The 13,589-nt window shown below is 39.3% G+C and overlaps 1 protein-coding gene across 1 annotated transcript; it reads right to left on the bottom strand.

The window, feature by feature from the left end:
• Window positions 1-808: 808 nt before the first annotated feature.
• slc16a3a (solute carrier family 16 member 3a) lies at window positions 809-12,786 on the bottom strand. Its single transcript, XM_071474832.1, has 6 exons — window positions 12,726-12,786; window positions 8,323-8,586; window positions 6,949-7,092; window positions 4,759-5,378; window positions 4,467-4,647; window positions 809-2,739 (listed from the first exon to the last, which is right to left on the bottom strand). Exons 2-6 carry the CDS (start codon window positions 8,543-8,545, stop codon window positions 2,321-2,323), a joined length of 1,587 nt encoding a protein of 528 aa, XP_071330933.1. The 5' UTR covers window positions 8,546-8,586; window positions 12,726-12,786; the 3' UTR covers window positions 809-2,320.
• Between the last annotated feature and the right edge of the window lie 803 nt (window positions 12,787-13,589).

Here is a 13,589-nt window from a genome sequence, read left to right as displayed (position 1 = left end):
GGGGAGTACAAATATATCAACATCATGTGGTTGTCGAAAATCAAAAGACAAACAGATTTCTCGGTTTATTTGTAGGACGAGTATCAAAGCCTCAGTCCACAGACAAATGCACACAGCCTGTATTCAGAAACTGAGCCTTAAAACCAGCCGTCAGGACTTCTGGAACTTTGTGATGTCACAACAAAACTCACTGCTCTCAGCCACGCCCCAAGCCCCGCCCATCCGGACCCACCATCCAACCTTGCAGGATTTGGGTTCTCTGAGTGTTCACCTGAAATCTGCTATATTTTTTTTGGATCAGTCAGAAAACACTCAGCCAATCAGATGAGAGACTCAGATCCTCTCTTCTGATTGGCTCACTGACCTGTTGTTACTAGAGCTCCAGAGAGAAGCCTGAGCGAGGAAATGTAAAACTACATTGAGATTGTTTTGGTTCTTAAAACCACAATATCATCTTATGGATATTGACACTTCAGATAACTCACTGGAGAAGTGTGAAATATGGAACCTTTAACAAACTCACAAAGCAACTTACAGTTTGCGTGACATCATTATCTATGGTTTGAAGTCGATTGGATGAGCGATTCTTTGAGATTTCTCCATTACATTACATTATACATCTCTATGTGGAACTTGCTCTCAAAGTTATTTCCATACATCAAATTACTTTCCTTGTTGTGAAGAACAGAGCTTTAGTTCTGAGGGTTGTCCACATCTGCAATTCATCAAGTCCACAAGGGGCCTCTGCAGTTTTCCAGTTACACAGACTTCACCACACTGCACTTAGAAAATTACCCATAGTCCATAGTTCATTTTTGTTGTATAAGTTTATTGACATAGTAAGGCTTCATATTGCACATACAGTAAATGAAGAGGCTGAATAATTTAGATTAATCTGTGATCTGCAAAACCAAATGAACAAAGGTTGATTTTTATCCATCTATGCAGATCCTCCGCTGAGGGTTTAATGTTGATATAACATCGTGTTTGGCAACTCGTGTAAAGAGAACATTTTGCTGCACAGTCTGGCCACATTTGCTGTGACTACTACGTAAAGCAACACACCTGCACATATCATGTATAAGTTGACGGTATCGATACTGTGAAGAACAGTTCAGAAAAATACTCTACAGGGACACAACTTTCAGTTCATCTCCAGGGAGACACGTAAGGTCTTTGAGTCCTGTCTCAGGACATTTCATTCCCTCGCATGACAAAAGTCTGCAAGTCTTTCCACAAGTTAGAAGGGTGCACATTCACACACTGCTAGACTGCAGTCAAAGGTGCCCCATGTCTGAAAAATACTACCACACAGTACACCCCAGCAAACAATTTGTGGATCTATTTGGCAAAACTGTGGATTCATGAGCTCAAATTAGAGTTGTAAATTGAAGTTCAGAAATGATTCCAAATTTTGCCGTAAATCAGCTTCTGTAAACCTGTGAAATAAATCTGCATGAGAAATTCAAGTTTGAACTTGTGTAGAAAGGATTAGTATTTGTAAAAAAAAAAAAAAAAAAAAGGATTTGTAATTGTAAAAAAATAATATTGTGCTCGTGTAGAAAAGATTTGTATTTGTAAAGTAAAAAAGAGGCTGAATAAAATTAGCAGTGACGTAACACAAAGACACTGAAAAAGGAAGTGCTTTTGTGAACATCTGTTTACAGATACAAAGCAGAAAGCTACGTGTAAAACTCAGCACTTCCTGTACTGGGGCCCCTGTGACAGAGAGCCCACTGTATTGCCGTTCCTCATTATGGCAGCTTTGGTTGTTTACGATGAACCACTTGGTTTGCCAGGGTGCATGGATGAGCTTAACTGTGCTCCTTAAATAAAATGATTGTTTCTTTATTCATTTATTTATTTCGCTTTTGTTGGTTATTTAATAAGGAAGATTTCTTGCACCAGATCTAGCTAACAACTAATTTCCATTTATAGCCTTTCCATGTGATTTGTTAACACTAATATACAATATTGCCAATCTTTTGCTGGTGGCTGTGATATAAACTGTACACACAAGGCAGTGCTGTAACTGACTTCTTGCATTGTCTCGTATTCACCACCACACTTTAAAATATCTAGTGATCAGGTGTTGATAACCTACAGTGACTCTTAATGTTCCCCATGGCAGTGATACTGATTACCCCCCTGCAAACAACAAACACTTGCACGTGAACTCACACTGTATGACAGCACAACTAACCAAGAGGGGACTCATGGGAACACTTCACAATACACTTCACACTTCACCCTGCTGCTGGATTATTTAAAAGAAAACGTGTGTAAAGATTGCAGGTGTAGTCCTGTCCAGCATCCTCCATCAGGTTTCAGCACCGGCAGCCATGTCACCGTTCTGCTGTGGCTCCTTCAACAACGTCTCCACTTCCTGTGAGTCTACTGTCTCCATCTCTGGTCTGACCTCCTCTACTTTCTCTTTGTCTCTCTCCTCATCCTCCTCTTTCAACCCATCTTTCTCCTCCCTCACAGTCTCCTTCTCTTGCTCCTCTCTGGGTCCTTTCTCCTCTTCATCGTTAACCTTTGCAGCTTTACTGGACACCTCTGTCTTGGCATCATCATCATCTGTCACTGTGACATTCTCGAGCTTGTCTGCCGGCGCTGGAGACTTCTTTCTGATGAAAAAGAAGTTACAAGTAGCAAGAACCACAGATGAGAGGACCACCTCGCTCCCTGCCAGCAGGAAGACGTACATGTAGTTCTTAGTGGCATCGAGCAGCCGACCTGAGTCAGAGGAAAGAGACACAGGGAAACAGATGAGAGAATAAAATCTGAGACAGATACAATCGCGAAAAAGTGCCCTTCTGTCCTAGTCAACAACCTTACTTACAGTAGATTAGTTACATGTCTGTCCACAATCCTGTCTCCTAGAAATTATGTTTATACATAACTGATTTACAAGAGCAAATAGGTTTTGAAGGAAACAGATGCTGAGTGGATTAGATTTTCTCTCACAACCCTGTCTCCTGGAAATTAAGTTTATATATTGTGAGATTGTTTTACCTTGTGGCGGTAAATGTAATCCTTGAGGTGGTCAGGGTGGATGGTGGACGTGCAGTGTGATGGAGTGTGACACCAGGGTCTGGGGTTTGCATCCACACTATCTATGGTTAAGGTTTTGGTAAGATAATGGTTTTGTTTAAATGTACTTTGTTCACATTGTGACTCAAGTCAGTTTCTATATTAAGCTAAACCAAGGTCTCTCTCTAACTTAACCAAGTGCTGCCAGTACCTAACCATCAACTTTATTAAAGCTGTTGTCAATGCAAGTTCATTTTGTTCTGCAAGATCAAACGTTCTGGTCAGACATTATTTAACGGTGCATTAACCAACATAATCCAGTTGTTTCTAAATGTTTCCTTCTAAACATATTTGCTGTTGCAAATTAGTCGTATGTAAACATAATTTCTTGGACACAGGGTTTACAGTGGTGCCCTAGCTGTGTCCATTAATTATCTGAATAATAAGGAAGAGAAAACCTGGGTCACACACAGCTGGTTGCATGGATGCATAGGTGTCAATCTGTCCCCTGTTCAGCAAAAGTTACATACGGTAAGCTGCTTTAAAGGGGCTATTCGTAAGTTTTCTCTGCCGCCAAACGTTGTTTCTTGTCAGGAGCAGGTGGTGGTGATGTTCACCTGACAAGAGTTTCAGCCATTGTTGTGTTAACAAGACAAGAGGTTATAATGTGTCCTCTGAGCAGTGCTCTGTCTTCAGGGGGAGTGGAGGCTGCAGTCAATTGCTAGAAAGGCTAGCTGGTTAGCATGCTAACTTCAGTAGAAGAAAAGACGTGATAGAGACAAGAGTTAACAGTAGTGTTGTTTTCCACCTCTGGAGACAGCTTGGGGTAAAACTTCAATGTCAGTTTCAAACCTTTCTCCCCAAAGGAACTTGTATCAAACCAATCTGTAAGCTCTGTGCTCAGGGCCGCACAACATGTTGAGATTTTAAGCATCAGCTCTTGTGTGTGCAGCGTATGTCTAACCACAAAACCCTTCCAGCCTGATTAAATCAAACCATTCTTTAACTTTCCCCTGAATCAGTTCAGCCCATTAGAGATGTCCGTTACCGCCACTCCACACTGAGCATGGAGACCAGAGGCACTCAGCATGGTGAAGGACTACATTAACCAACCCAAAGATAACACGAGATAAGAAAGACCTTGATGTTCATTGAATGATAACCCTCACCCCCTCAGTATTTTGCTGTAGTGTCTAAAGATTATGCACAAAACAGCTCACTGGAATCAGGTAGGCCATATTCCTGTCTTTGGCATTGGTAATGAATAGTACTGAGGATACGCTGTGTCAAGTTAGGTTCTAGTGTTAATTAATTTTGTACCAGTAAATAAATACCTGGGCCTTGACAGGCTCAATGCATAATTATACAACTGTCAACAAAACCCTGTCAAGTAGACAGTCCAGTGTGTGCATGTCTTGGTGCTTACTGACCTGCACCTGGTGGCCCCACCAGCACAGCAATGGCCTCCATGAGCAGGACCAGGCCAATGGCACTGGAGAACTTCTCAGTACCAACTATTGCCATGAGCACCTCAAACTGCAGGGCTCCCACCATGCCATAGGAGATGCCAAAGAAGATGCAGAAGACCACCAGAGATGTATAGTCCTTGGCCTGGGTACAAATATGAAATTACAAAGGAAGAGCAAACCAAACATGTTTAGGTTTTATATCAGTGGGCTAAACATTTTCTTTCCAGTTTATGAGGAGCAAGCATTCATATACCTGTGACCCAACCAGGTCAGTGATTCCATTGAAGATCAAAGCAAAGCTGAAGAAGTAGACGCAACGAGGCCTCACCCAGTTCAGTCCAGCAATCACACCACACGTGGGCCGTGCAAAAATGTCAATGAAGCCCAGGATAGTGAGCAGCAGAGCTGATTTGGTATCCTCATTCCCCAGCTCCTTAGCATAGCTCACAACAAACACTGGAGGCACAAACAGCCCGAGCACCATGATGGATGCTGCTACAGTGTAGATGACAAAACCGCGGTCTTTGAAGACGGAGAAGTCCAGCAGTTTGGCTTTGGGCTTCTTCTTCTTCCCTGCTCCCTCTATTTCCTCATCCTTGTCCTGTTCCATGTCTTTGGGTGGGTTGTTCTTGGGGGCAACCAGAGGCTTCATTAGGGCCCCACACACACAGCAGTTGAGTAGGATGCCACCCAAGATGAGGAAGCCCCCTCTCCATCCGTACTGGTATTGGAGGACCTGGCCCAGTGGTGAGAGGCAGCACAGGGCCACAGGGCTTCCTGCTGCTGACAGCCCATTGGCCAGAGGACGCTTCTTGCTGAAGTAGCGGTTTAGCATAATCAGAGATGGCTGGAAGTTCAGGGCTAACCCCAGACCTGCAGCACAGGAAACCAACTTTTATATTGTTTTACTGTCATGTAGTTAAACTTACATTTAACCCTTCAAGACCACTAGATCCACTGTTGGTTCAAACACAGATTTGTAAGTAACCCAAAGAGTTCGGTCTGTCTCTAATGGATTTACAGTACATACATCAGGGTTAAGCTAATGTAATATAATAAACGCCTGAGGTTGTAATGTTAGCGTTGTGCATTCATTAGAATAAGCTAATGTGAGGCTAGAGCTCTTTGAGTTTGCCAAATCAAGTGGAAACATCCAATCTATTAACATGGAGTTCACAATTTGTGGTTCTACTGACAACTGAGGCAACTGAACCTTCATACAAATGTTGGATGGACTTACCTGAATTTATGTATACATTAGTCCTAAAATATGGCCTGACCTTCATCCAAGCTACAATGAACCAACATAATCTGTTTGAACTAATATCACACATATCATTGTGTTGTTTTTGTCCATTCAAACATTGACAGTGTAGACAGGAAAAAGTATGTGAACCCCTCTGCTAATGGCATTAATAAAAGCTACCTGGAGTCAGGAGTTATCAAACCTGGAGTCCAGTCAATGAAACCAGATTGGAGGTTTGAGTTAGAGACACTTTCATTTGTTAAAAAAAACACTCAAACATTTTGCTGTTCACAAGAAACATCTGCTGATGTGAACTATACCTCACAAAAAAAGATCTTAAGATGAAGAATTGTTGATTTGCATGAAGCTGAAAGGGTTAGGGAGTCATCTCAAAGAGTTCAGATCTTCATCAGTCCACAGTCAAACTGTCTAAAAATGGAGATGATTTAGTTTTGTGGCTGCTCTCACTAGAAGTGGACGCCCAGTTAAGATAACTCCAAAGTGATGTAACAAAGACCAAAAAGCTCAGAGTAAGAGCTAAAGGCTTAAAGCAATCACTGGAGCCGGTTAACATCTCTGTTCATGAGTTTACCAGATGCCAATCATGTTGCATAGTTGTGTGGAGCGTGGTGTTGTGCCAGGGATACCACAGAAGAAGCTGCTGCTCTCCAAAAAAAACATCACAGTGTTCCTGAGGAAAGAGCAGCTTGACTCTCCATAATAATTCTGGGATAAAGTTTTGTGGACTGATGAAACTAAGGTTGAGTTGTTTGGGAAGAACATGCAGCACCATGTTTGGTGTAAAAAGGGAACAGCATACCAACAGGAAAACATCATCCCAAATGTGAAATATGGTGCAGGGAGCATCATGATCTGAGGCTTTGCTGCTTCTGGGCCTGAGCTCAACATCATCGGGGGGAAAACGGATTCCCAAGTTTATCAAGGTGCCAAAGGAGGTTCAACCTCACTGTGAATGTTTAATGTGTGTGTTCAACAAAGACACAAAAGATTACAATTGTTTGTTTGATATTAGCTTAGGACACTGTATTTGTCTACATGTGTGACTTTAATGAAGATTGGATCACATGTTATGACCAGTTAATACAGAAAACCAGGTCCTTTTAAAAGGTTCACATGCTTTTTCTTTCTCTCTTGCCAGGAGAGGTCAGAAACTGCAAGACTCTACTTTCAGCAGACCTGTGATGACCCCAACAGTGAGGTAGACGTGGATGATGCTGGTGGAGAAGGAGGCAAGGATCATTCCCAGAGAGGCGAAGAGGCCACCCACCATCATCACTGGACGGCAGCCAAAGCAGTTCACCAGCATGCTGCACAGAGGACCTGGACAAAGTGGGATGAACTGTGTGTCAGCTGTGTGTCTAGGTGTTCTGGTACCTAGTGTGAGATACAGCATGTAAATAAGATCGTTTTGGGGGTTTTAGAAGCTTAGAAGATGAAGGTGATACTGATTTTCTCATCTGACTCTGGGTAAGCAGATTTATTATTTATTTATTTATTTCCCCAAATTTCAGACTCTTCCTTTAAGGTATAAATATGCTGAAATTTTCAATAGACATTAAGAATAGTAGCATCAACAAATTACTTAAAGTTTTTACTGTTTTCACTTTCATTTTCAGAGGGACTGACCATTGCTTTCAATGTAGGTTTTTAAATTTTGTTAAACTTGTCTCTGTCACTTGCGTCCATGGCATTAAACAATAAACTCTTTGTGAAATCAAGCAGAATATTTTTGACCTAATAAAGAAAGGAAAGGAAAAAGCACGTCAATTTTTATTTTTTAACACTTACATACACAATAATAATATGAATAAATATAGAATAGTATAACAATCTTTGTGTTAAATATTCTATATTACAAATATAATAAGTGTGATAAGCAACTGATCTATGTCCAACAAGTGAGCAAACTTCATCTGCTGAAGAAAACGTAAAAAAAAAAGAGTAAATTATTATGTTATTTTATATATGTTATGTTAATATTTATCATTTGGATGAAGTACTAGTAATAACCATTAAAGTTAGTAGGTTTATTTTCTTTTTGCTATCAATAATTTAGATTTTAATATTATCTTTTTTTGTGTTGGTTTAGTTTGTTTTGGCTTTTTTTATTTTTATTTTTGAAAAGTTCATATCTGCACTTCTAAAACTGACTAATGAACATATTACATCCTGTTGATCTACTCTGTACAAAAACAAAAGTGTGAAAACAGCCAGTTGCAGTAAAATGTGCTGGAATCGTTCTTGGCTAGGAGCAGTTGCCAGGCAACCTAAGAGTTAAAGTTGAAATCAAATTGAGGAAAGTACAGTAATATAGTCAGGAGAATGTCCTTGGAAGTGTAATGAGACAGGCTAAATAAACACTGTGCTGCACTACGGGATAACTGGACTGCATAATACTGTAGGATGTTCATGTAGCTTAATCTCAACAAAAATTGATTGGACATTATCCTAACAAAAGAGTTGTTCATTACAGGGCTGCATTAAAACTATGCTGCACTTTCTCTGACTGTCTCCCCTTGTTGGATGTGTATGTGCGTGGCGGCAGCATACCTGTGCCATACAGCATGGCCAGCAGTATGGAAGAGATCCAGGCAGTGTCGCTGTATCCCACCCCAAACTCCAGGATCAACTCTTTGAAAAAGACACTGACAGCTTTTGGGAAAGCGTAGGAGAATCCTGTGATGACAAAACAGCCAGCCAGCACCGCCCAGCCCCACCCTCCATCAGGAGCCTTCACCCCGTCTGCACCCACGTCCACCGCCACGCCTCCCATGATGTCTTAGGGCTGTGTCTTAATGGAGGCAGACAGAGAAGCTGGAGAACAATGAAAATGACAACAAGCAATTAGATTGAGTTTTTCTGTAAATGCATGTAATCCAGTTCTGCCCCATGGTGCTCAAGACTCAGTGCATTTAATTTTACTGCCAACTTTAACTTAACTGTGAAACAACTATGAATTTCTGAAACTGCCAGAAACTCTTAAAGCCTGAGCTCCATCTGAGCTTAGCCGATCCCTCCAACCTGCCATTCTGTCACCTTACAGCCACTTATGTGGAGATCATAAAATGTCTAACAAAGGCACGCCCTAAATGAAGTATCAAAATACTATTGGTGATCCTGCACAAATGCACATTGCATGCACAATGCAGGGAAGTGATTGCTAACTGTGGGCTAAAGAGGCTCGCACAGATCCGGACGAGCACCTGAGGTTGGGCCAGTCCCCAGTAGCCACCAGAACAAAAATCTAAAGTAATAAAAAAAACCCAACATTTGGATTTCTATATTTCTATGTCTAACTTTATTTTAGATATAAACAATTTTCTAGTGCTGAAATTAGATTTCAGTTTCCAGGTTTCTTTTTTAATTCCTTTGCTTTAATTTCGTTATGCAAATAAACTTGTTTTTTTACTTTTTTTACTGGCTACTACTTGATTTTTTTTTCTTGAAACAACTGATCATTTAGTTGCTGTTGCTGTTTTGTTCTTACCCATCATTGTAAACTATATGCAGAGTTGACAGTATTTAGATCACTTCACTTTTTACACACTTTATTGTGTTGTCGGTATAACTTTAAATTGAGTCTACTCTCAACAATCATTAATGACAAAGTGAAAATATTTTTAGAAATATTGTTAAATTAATATTTTATTAATTATTATTATGTAAAAATTGTTTAAACCAAAAACTGAAATCTCTCATTTACAAAAGTATTCAGACCCTTAATTCAGTTCTTTGTAGAAGCCTCTTTGGCAGCAATTACAACCACACATTAGCACCTCAGCCAAGAGCACCATCCACAGGTTCATGTACTGCATGTTCTGTATGTGAGTGTGGTGCTCAGGGTGTTTTTTTGGTACATTTTTAACTTTGTTTGTACAATGAGGCTTGTGGCTCCATCAGCTAATTTACAGGGAGCTGAAGGAGCGAGCTGTATGGTAGAAAAGCAGGCTGGGCTCGGGCCAAAACAGCCGGCAATCCACTGTCTCCCGGTAGGATGGTCATTTCAAGCCTCACGCTGACGGGAATGTGACGTGACCAGCCTGAGTATGGATCAACAGACTCTGTGTGTTTCAGTCAGCACCACGGGCAACATACTGCATTATTACACATAAGAAGTGTGGCATAAGAAGCTTTGAAATATTATTGTTGGGAATATTGTTTGGACTGTAATATATTCTTTCAAAACAATGTCCTCTGAGGCTCCTTGGATGGCAGATAAAGCCCTGAAACAACTCAGATACTGATTTTGTTTTAGCAGACAGCAGTGATGCAAAGTCCTTAAATGTTTTCCCAGCAAAATGTTGATGATTCAAAATGTTTCACAAGCGAATTTTAAATCATTAAGAATGAGCTGGAAATTTAGGAACACTATACGATGCATTAATAAAAACGAGGGAATGTGCCTGTGGGCCTTGAGGTGGGACACAAAAAATGCAGAACATATAACACTATTTACTTACTATTAGGGGCGAAGTCAGGTATATTGGGACAATTGTTGTAACTGTTTTCTAATTGCGTTCCTGTCATGATTAAAAAACATAACCCAACATATGATACCTTTTTCAATTCCTCAAGGTGTCTACTTTCTTTATGTGAAGACATTAAGTTAGTGTGATATTTTAACAATGCATGGCTCACCATTTTGTTGTAGTTGACACAAAACAATTTTTCAGTGACTGATTTAATTTGGGACAGCATGTTTGGTAAACTGGGACACAGTTTCTTTAGTGTAGGCCCATGTTCTTAACCATAATGACATATTTTGAGGAACATTTCAAACTTGTTTTGTTTAATCTTAAACATATGTCTATGGTTATTTGATATGATGTATTAGGCTATTATGATCTGCTCTGATAGTTAAATGGATTATTATGTCAATAGGTTAGGCTATTGATGAAGGACAACAACATTCAAAAATGTTTATATAAAACATTTTGTAGAATTAGATCATCTTCTCATTATAAGATAATCAAACAAAATAAAATCATCAATATAAAAATAAAATATAAATTTAAAAAATATATATAAAAGACTAATATTGTTGCCTGATTAAACTGAATTACTTGTTATGCTACTACTTGCACACTAAACACACTGAACCACATTTAGAGTATGTTTTATTGTTCACCACTGTCAGGGAAAATCTTTGGGATAGGCTAAATTGACTAAATATAAGGCCTACTATTAGATACAATTTGGGGAATTAGCATAAATCTGAAGTATGTTCATAAATCATGAAAAAGTCTTATTCTGTCCACTTAAACATTGGCTGTAGGTTACATCTCTGTGGTTCTTTAATACATAGGAGGTACCTCTTATTATTAGGTTATATCAATACACTGGTGCTACACTTCATTTCAATAACCTTTTAGCATTGTCACAATTTACCAGAAACATGCTGTTTCTGGTAAAAAAAAAAAGTCCTAATTTAAAAAATGTAAACATAATTTCAAACAATATTTGTTTATTTGGGTACAATATTACATAATACATACATAAATCATTTATAGTTAAAGTATATTAGTAATTCAAATGTTATACCCTTATATTAAAACCAACCTGGAGCACATTTCTCTTACCTCTTGCATTTTGGGGTGCACTTCCTGTTTGATGCTGACCACACCCCCATGTGATGTCACAGGAATTATGTCAAGTGACTTTGGTCAAGTGCTTCGGCAGCAAGGCCTCAGCACCAATTGCTTTGACTTGACCCTTATCAAGGCACACATTTTCTGCTGTTTTCTTGTGCTGTCCCATATTACCCGATGTCCCAATATACCTGAGTTCACCGATAAGACGTTCCTGCATACCTTTTAAAAGCTGCTGTATTTAAAGCCAAGGCCCTTTATCATCAGCAGAGGGCTAATGTACGGTTTAATGAGATATATATAATGTTGTATGTTATGCAACTTTACATGCTGCATGAGGTCTGCTCTGACCTCATGATGTTGGTCAGTCCTATAAACAAAAGCACAGATGTAGAATTTCAAAAAGGCATGCAGCTCAGATTAGTCTGGCTTCGTCTTCACCGATGCACTAATAAGTATTTACACTTAACCGTCCTCTCATGGTCAAAAAAAAAAAAAAAAAAAAAAAAAAAATCAGTATTAGACTTTTCGGTAAGGAAAACAATTTAAAGCATTCAGACAATAATTCACCACAATTATATAAATTAAATAAAATGTCATGTAGTTTAGACTTGTTATAAAAATTATTAAAAATGTCAAGATAATGTGGCTAAATGACATTTTCTTCAAAAGAAAAGCTGACAAGCTAACAAGAGATGTTTACATCACTGTGACCTACATAATAGGTCTACAGGATCAAGGAAATTAATAGAAGAATACAAGGTAGTTTGAAAAAGTAATTATACTAAAAACAATTCAAGTCAAAATTGATTATTAACTTAAGAACAGGTTATTAATTATAGTATCGCCCAATACATCATTAAATGTCGTTATGCCCTTCACATGAAAATACTTTAATTTTTTTCACTTTTATTTTTCTCTTTAGGCTATTTTCAGAACACAGAGATGTATTTCAATCTTACATTTAAATTCAAATAAAAGGTTTCAGGTTTTAACACAAATACAAAAATATTAGCCTTCTTACTACGTAGTAAGTAAACTAACGTCACTCTACGTAGGCTACCATACCTGCATCATGGGGGTCTCTGTCTGGATGCCCCTGCGCTCCTTATATAACTGTGTCATGGCACGGACCATGCGAGAAACACTGATTATTACAATTTACATGACCGGGCGGACACGAACGGTCCCAGATATAAATAAATGTGGCTGTTGATATTAATGTCAGTTTCCTGTGACAGTCGCCTTCTGGCCTCACTCTCGCCAGTCCGCCACAGACCTGCATGTGTGTATCATGATCGCCTCGCAGAGATTTGATTTTGTCAGTCGTGATGTCCACACGGTGACAGCTGTTGAGTCTCTTACCGGGTGATGCTGCTGAGAGGTGTCCCTCCTTCAGTCTCCTCCCTCAGTGAAACCGCGTTTCTCCCCGCACGTCTGCCTGCAGACCCTCACAGAGGGCAAGCCTCGCGATGCTGGGTCCTAACGCCTCAAGTTCACGGTCCTCACCCGGCAGTGACAGGCGAGGACTGTTTTTGGCCCTTTCTTAAACCCTGTAGGGGAGGCTAGGCCTGGTTGGGATTATTTTATGTCTTATGGACTTGTCTAATAAAATACATCTAACAAGATTAATATCCGTCACCATATGGAGCTTAAATGTTGGGGTGCAGTATCTTAGATTTAACAAAAATAAAATAAAAAACTGAAGCTAATTACTTTCACTTTTATTGTCCATTGTATGGGTGAAGCTCTAAAAAAACACAATACAAAGCAGTTTTATACAGTTTAATAGAACCATTTAATATCATATAGATCTGCACTTTGGGGGATTCTTTTCTCTCACTTGTCAAAGCTTTACCATTGTGAGTAATAGTAATAGTACTAGTCATTACTAGTAAAATGACCTTAATGTATAAAGTCAGTCCAAGTGGCCCTTTGGAAGTCTTTTTTTCTATATTAAAGGTGTCCCAGAAAAACAAGCTCAAAATGGACATAATTAATTTCCTTTTTGACAAAAAAAAAGATGAAGAGGTGTTACACCTACTATGTTTAAAGCAGCTATAATTGATATATTAATGATAATAATTTATCAAGTGACAATGTGAAAACAATGTGACAATTGAAAAGAGTCATTGTTTACTTGTCTTGCCCACAACAGGAGTGTTTTGGCTCACTTACTCTCATTTAACCCTGCCTTACCTCAGCTACTCTGCCCCACAGATACAGTGA

This window comes from Trachinotus anak, unplaced genomic scaffold, assembly GCF_046630095.1.
Source record: "Trachinotus anak isolate AG129_WGS33_773 ecotype Australia unplaced genomic scaffold, CSIRO_AGI_Tana_v1 ptg000003l, whole genome shotgun sequence".
Classification (NCBI taxonomy): domain Eukaryota; kingdom Metazoa; phylum Chordata; class Actinopteri; order Carangiformes; family Carangidae; genus Trachinotus; species Trachinotus anak.
The sequence above is the reverse complement of the archived record's forward strand: the minus strand, read 5'-3'. Positions and strand labels throughout refer to the sequence as shown.